At 43.9% G+C, this 7,305-nt stretch overlaps 1 protein-coding gene across 1 annotated transcript; it reads left to right on the top strand.

Annotated features, from left to right (window-relative positions):
- Positions 1-5,821: 5,821 nt before the first annotated feature.
- On the top strand, positions 5,822-6,724 carry LOC311182560 (olfactory receptor 7A10-like; the record flags this gene model as incomplete). The annotated part of the gene is made up of 1 exon (XM_084251430.1): positions 5,822-6,724. Exon 1 carries the CDS (start codon positions 5,903-5,905, stop codon positions 6,722-6,724), a length of 822 nt encoding a protein of 273 aa, XP_084107556.1. The 5' UTR covers positions 5,822-5,902.
- Between the last annotated feature and the right edge of the window lie 581 nt (positions 6,725-7,305).

Raw genomic sequence — 7,305 nt, 5'->3', positions numbered from 1 at the left:
GGAGGCGCACGGTCTTCAGAGTGAGTGCGGCAGTGGCCAAAATCTTTACTCTTGGGACCTGCACATTTAGCTGGTTAGGAACACAGGCGTTTCCTTCTGGAGTTTCAAACATAAGGCTGCTGCAGTCACATCACAGTAAAAACAAAAAAGAAATTCCTATTTGCTTTTGCAAAAGTGCCATGACAACAAGGAGTGTGGTTGCTAAAGTTTTATACAGAGGGCTCGGTTCTCTGCTTTATGAGAGAGGAACAGCACCACTGGACATATGATGGGGGTCTGTGCCCCAACACATTTGTGCCTGATGATCCAGGGCAGCGAGACAAGTTGGGATCCTCAGCACAGATTTTTAATTTTTTTTAATTTTATCTATTTTTTACATCATTTTTTCTTTCTTGTGCAATGTTTGCATTTTCATCTTGATTATAGTCCCCATGCAATTCCCAGCACAGTTTGAAAACTTGAACACGGAATTAGAACAGGGTGCTGGGTGGTTACAACATGAAGGCCGGGGAGTAACAAAACTGGATGCACTTGACATCTAATCTAGTCTCTCGGGATCAGAGAATCATTAAGAAACTTTCCTTTTGCCCAGTCCAGTGTCCACAGGGAAATCATGAGCTCAGAGCTTGGAGCAGAAGAGTGAGGTGTGGCTAATGAGACCGCGTGGAGGGCGGTAAATACCCTGTCTCCCTCGGTCCCTCAGACTGTCCAACCCGGGACTGGAGAGGACACGATTTCTGTCTGTGGAGCCCGACCTCTGCCCAGCAGCAGCCCTTGGCACCCTCCTGAAATCCTGTCTGGCACACAGCCCAGATCCATCCTCAAGCATCCAGGAGGGACTCAGACGGCTACATGGAGAAGCCCCCCTCACAGCCCCCACCCAGGTGAGTCTCAGAGCCCAGCAGGCACTTGTGACAGATCCAGGGAAAACGCAAACTGAGAAGTTCTGCCTCAGGTCACAGAGATCAAACCAGGCTCAGGGACAAGAGGTTCCCTTGTTCTCTTGCTTGACTGACTCATCCATTTTTAATTAATTTACTTATTTTGTGACTGAAAACTGTCCACTGCTCTCAACAATACAGAGATGGTGCTGACAGTGAAGAGACAGGAAGGAAAATCTGTTAGGATGAAACTGAAGGGGGAGTGGGGGGCTTAACGTGGTTCCAACAAAGTTAGGACAGATTCAGGAAGGTCTGGAGTTGAGCCTGCAGGAAATAAAGTATTTAATGTGAAGGGGATGCATGGTGGTGGATGGGGTGTGTGAAGGTGATGTGTGTCAGAGAGCTCTAGACTAATGAAGGCAGATGACATCACAGAGCAGTGCAGGAGATGAACAGTGTGCAGGAGATGAACAGGAGACAAACAGTTTTCCCTCATAGTAGGTGCTCACTTAAGTTATACTTATTATTTTATTTATATTGGGGATCTAACGAGATTTACTTTGCAACCCCTCCAGTAGTCAAATCTGCATAGTTTTGCTTGTTAGTATTTTACTTTTGAAATTATAAATTGCGCTCATTCTTACATTTTATTAACTTACTAGGGCTCAGTATTTATTCTGGTGTGTGATTCCAATATCCAAACAGATTTGGAATTTCTCAAGATAAATGTTTTGCACTCCATTCTCCCACATATGTATAGATTGTTGGGCAAAATATTCTAAAGTTTTCAATTTTGTTTGATCCTCAGTTGATTCTATTGTGTCCCACCATGGATTTTAAACATCGGCTGTTTTCTTGCATTCTTAGTGTTAATAAGCTATTATATATATTGTGTTCATGTGTCACATCTGTTTTTAGTCATTACTATGTCTCCTCACACTGTGATGTGATCTGTTGTATTTTCATTGAGATTTCACTGATATGAAACAGTGTGTACGTTGGAGAAAAACATGTTGATTTGATATATTTATATTGCGGTATGATTCCCATTTAGCACAAGCTAACACTCTATCAATACACACAATCGATATTTATTTTTGAAACAAAATGATTCAGAAATAATTTCTCAGCTATTTTGAAGGTTACAAGGAATGACTGTTGACTATGTCACACTGTAGTAGATTCCAGAACCTTATTCATCCAGCAGCTTCAAGTGTGTATCCTCAAACAACCTCTTCCCAATTCCCCACCCTAGTCCGTGGAAGCAAGTTAAGTCTGTTTCAGATGCGCACACACAAGTGATATCCAGTATTTGCAGTTCTCTGACTTCCATCAAGGAGCAGGATGTTCTTAGGTGCTCATGTTGTCACAAAAGGCAGGGTGTCCTTCTTTCTCTTGACTAATATTATTTGATATTTTATTATATAGAATGTGTATTATAACAACATGGTGTCTTCTGCGTGTATTACACATTATATGTTTTACCTAATCCATGTATATTGATTTGGACCATTAAGAGCAATACTATATACAATATATATATATATATATATATATAGCACATATATACTTTATATCTATACATGTACACATTATTTTCTTTATTTATCCACTGATGGACTCATAGTTTATTTCTAGATTTTGGCTCAACAAACATGGGGTGCGGATAGCTATTCCAAGTCCTGTTTTCATTGCCTTTGTACATGTATGAACACATCACGGGGGAGTCTATCTTTGCTATTTTGAGGCGCCTCTGTTTGCTTATCCACTGTGGCTAACATGGTTTAAAATCCCACAGACAGCACCCCAGGGTTACTGCACCCCACTCCTACTGCTGACCTTTGGTCATCTCCCTGGGAGCTCTGTCAGCAGCCATGGGTTGACAGCTCCTGGTTCGGATTTGCATTTCCCTGGTGAGTGATCCTGAGCACCCCCTCATGTGTTTGCTGACCATCTAGGTGTCTCCTCTGGAAAACACATATTTAGGCAATGACATATTAGGCAATGGTATTTGCATAGCCATGACTTCCTTGTGACATGAAAAAGCAAGAAGCCACATGTGGTGCTACAAAACTGAAAAGCTTCTGCATACAAGAGAGACAAAAGGGACACTGGGCGGCCAATTTGTTCCTAAAAACAGCCCCCGCCTTCCATCTCCTGGATCACATTCTTTTGTATTCAAGTAACAAATGATATTTTCCTCAAGCATATTGGAATCCATTTTTGTTTCTCTAGGTTTATCTCCCAATTAGCTTTTTCCAGTCAGAGTTGATGGTAACTGGGGCCTGCCAAGAAGCAGATGGTACAAAGGAACTGACCCTGACAGGACGCTGTTCACACGCAGGGCAGTGGGCCACACTTGCTGCGGGTGGGAGTGCAGCCTGGTCGAGCCCTCACAGAGAGCAATGAGGGCGTGTCTCAAACAGTAAACATGGGTCTGCGATTTGACCCAGTCATTCCACTCCTAGGCATCTGTCTACGATATTCAAAAAGCTAACTTCAAAGAAAACTTGCACTGCCTTGTTTCTGGCAGCCCTATACATTACAGCTGAAACATCCTAACATATGAGCAGATCAAGAAGATGTAGTATATACACACCATGGAATACTACTCAGCGATCAAAAAGACAAACTTTAGCCATTTGTGGCACATGGACGGAGCTTGAAATCATGAAGCTAGCTGAAATAAGTCATGAGAAAGATAGATATCAGACGATGTGACCGATGTGTGGAATATAAAGAAACTAAATTAACAGATTAAGACAAGGTTAGAAACTAACACTTGCTAACTGACTACAGAGCTGAGGCACCAGCAGGGGAGGCCGGGGGAAGGGGAAGAAGGAGGTGGGAGAGAAGCACCATGGTCTGCAGTGGTGAACATGGGTGAGAGGGTGTAGGTGTACTATGGTGGCCATACCTGGTGGGGGAACCCTGGAACTACCTCAGTTACAAAACAATAAATGAATAAATAAGGACACAAAAAGCAAGGTTCTTCGTTTTTAGGTATCCAGTGTCTTAAAATGCAGAAGGGCCTCCCTGGTGGCGCAGGCGGTTGAGTGCAGCGCTGTGAAGCTGTCCGCAGCCTCTGCAGTGCCAGTTCGATCCCCACCAGCCTCAGAGCAACCCACATGGTGAGCAGACCTCTCCTGTCTCACCCGCTGCTCGCTCAGCACTGTGGATTTCATCAGTCTGCCGGTTCTGTTCCCTGCTCTGTCTCTGGTGAATCCTCTCACCCTCCTGCACATCTGTCCTGTACCCCGGCCCTTATATAAAAAAATAAATCTTTAAAAAAATGCAGAAGAAAATAGCAACTTTCTTTACAACATTTCTGGACAGCTGATTCTTTGAAAGGTAAACCACTTCCTATTTTCCTTGTCCTTAGTGATTTGATTTCCAGTTCTCAGCTCTGCCTCAGTGCACAGGACAAAATGCCCTAAGCGCGGATCCGAAAGTGTGTGTGTGGCTAAAATAAGGGGAATAAGCCTTATTACAGGTAAAGAGACGCACAGATTGGACATCTGTCCCAAGTCGAAGCTGTCTTCTGTGATCAAACAGTCAGAATTTAGATTAAATGTGAGAGAAAGAAATGTTTACAGAGGGATTTGAATTACATATCATTTATACATGTAGGACTACTGCTCACACTTAGGCACAGCGCATGTAACACAATCCACACACCAGAAGATCAGCAAATGTACAATGTCATGAGGCAGCAGGATGTCTGGGCCTCCTGCCCACTCTCTCATCTCACCCCCAACCTGGAGCACCCCCTCTTGTCACAGCATACTTTTGGGATCTGTAACTGTGCCAGGAACACTCCAGTACTGACATCTTTTTCTGGCTATTTCCCCAAACCCAAATGTTTTTCTCATGCATATATTGTTACCACGTGATATCTCCTGCATAAAAAATCCCGATGACTTGCTATTTTTTGTTCAAGTCTCCTAATTGGAAGTGATTATACATGTTTCCTCTAGATTCTACCTCTTCATCCAACTGCATTATTTTACTTAACAATAATAATCACCATACAAAATATTATTTATGGAGACCACACACATATTTAAAGAAAACTTGTTTGGGGATAGGATTTTATTTCTTTTAAAAAAAAAGATTTATTTTTTTATTATTTATGCATAGAAGAGCTGGGGTGCAGGCCAGAGGTGCAGAGGATGAGAGGACTCAGCAGAGACAAAGTTGGGGAGCTGGACAGCAGATCTACTGAGATCCACTGCTGAGGGGAGCAGCTGGCAAAACAGGAGAGGTCTGTTGCACCATGTGGGTCAGCAACCTGGCCGGGGATGGAATACAGGCTGTCCGGGTGGTAATCCTGAGACATAACCCCTAGGCCATCAGGGAGGACCCACAGCTAGGATTTTTCAAAGTTGGTCTCACTGCTTTTTCTGCATGATTCCAACAATATTTGGACAATATAATTGGTCAAACGTATTTAAAAGAAAATCTCTAGGCCTCCCTGATGGCGCAAGGGGTTAAGATGTAACCTATGAAGCTATCCACAGCTATTGCAGCATGAGTTTGATCCCTGGCCAGGGAGCTACCCACCCATATGGCACAGCAGACCTCTGCTGTCTCCACGCTGCTCCCCTCAGCAGTGTATTTCAGTCAATCTGCCTGTTCTTTTTAAAAAGAAAAATGAAAATCTCAGGAAATTTTTAAAGAAAATTTGACTTGGAATATGTTTGCATTAGATGTAAGAATGGCTAATTATTTTCAGCATCAAGAGAAGTTGGGTCATTAACAGCCCTGAAAATTTCAGGTAAAAGGCACTAGCTCCATAACATGAAATTTATTAACTAATTGTATTTAAAATAAATTCACACCATTTACACTCATTTCTTGATGGCTCTGCTGTGGTTAAGTTTCCATCACTTCTGTCTCCATCCCCCAGGCTCACCAGCGACCTGGCGCCAGGAAACCAAACCCACCCCACAGCGTTCACCCTCCTGGGGCTCTCAGAAGAGGCCTCGCTGCAGCCCCTCCTCTTCTGGGCATTCTTGGCCATGTACTTGGTCACGGTCACTGGGAATCTGCTCATCATCCTGGCCATCGTCACGGACCCCCACCTGCACACCCCCATGTACTTCTTCCTCGCCAACCTGTCCTTTGCCGACATCTGCTTCACCTCCACCACCGTCCCCAAGATGCTGTTGAACATCCAGACGCAGAACAAAGCCATAAGCTACGCGGGCTGTCTCAGCCAGATGTTTTTCTTCTTACTCTTTGTAGGAGGGGACACTTTCCTCTTGACAGCCATGGCCTATGACCGGTTTGTGGCCATCTGCCATCCCCTGCACTACATGGTCATCATGAACCCCCAGTTCTGTGGCCTCCTGCTTCTTGCATCCTGGCTGTTAAGTTTTCTGCAATCTCTGTTACACAGCTTAATGGTTTTGCGACTGTCCTTTTGCTCACAGCTGCAAATCCCTCACTTCTTCTGTGACCTGGACCAGGTGATCCAGCTTGCCTGTTCTGACACCTTCCTCAATGAGCTGGTGATATATTTAGCAGCGGGGATTCTGGGGGCCATTCCTCTCAGTGGCATCCTTTACTCTTACTCTAAGATTGTGTCCTCTGTTTTGAAAATCTCCTCAGCCAGCGGCAGGTACAAAGCCTTCTCAACCTGCGGGTCTCACGTCTCTGTGGTCTCCCTGTTCTACGGGACGGGGCTCAGCGTGTACCTCAGCTCTGCTGCTACCCAGGACTCCAGGGACAGTGCAATCGCCTCGGTGATGTACACGGTGGTCACCCCCATGCTGAACCCCTTCATCTACAGTCTCAGAAACAAGGACATAAAGCAGGCCCTGGGGAGACTGTTCAGCTGAAAAGCAGCCCAACATGATGGTGTTTCTGCCCTCAGAATATCTGGTCGGGAGCAGCAGGGCTCATATTCCATGGACTAAGTCATGATCCTGTCCTCAGTTAGTCAGAGATAATCTGTGTTTGTCCTATGTACAGATTTTGATATCAGTTTTTTTATACGTTATAAATATGCTTTCTGTATTTCCTTAATTATTTTTAACTGCTCTGAATACTGGAGTCAGTACTAACAAAAGCATAGTATACTTGAATTTTTTTCAGGAAAATGTGTAAAACAAAAAGTTGGCATTTATAAAATAATAAAAACAAATGGAGGAAAATATGTACAACTGTGTCAGGTAAAAACAAGCAACTTACTGATGATCTCCAGAAAAATCTTGTCATATCACAGTATCCATGTGTGTTCAGGATGAATATTCAGCTGTCCCTGATTTCTGTCCTTTACTTCCATTCCTTCGGTGATTTGCGTAGACCCGTAATATTTCTGTTCATGTCATTTTGCTCAGGGTTTTGTGAGCTAAGGCTCAGTTTTTCTTCCTTACAGACAACTCTTGTCAGCTTTTACTGTCAGGCAGGCAGCCCAGAC

The sequence above is a fragment of the Talpa europaea genome (assembly GCF_964194135.1).
Source record: "Talpa europaea genome assembly, chromosome: 12".
Lineage (NCBI taxonomy): Eukaryota > Metazoa > Chordata > Mammalia > Eulipotyphla > Talpidae > Talpa > Talpa europaea.
This window is presented reverse-complemented; position numbering and strand designations above follow the sequence as displayed.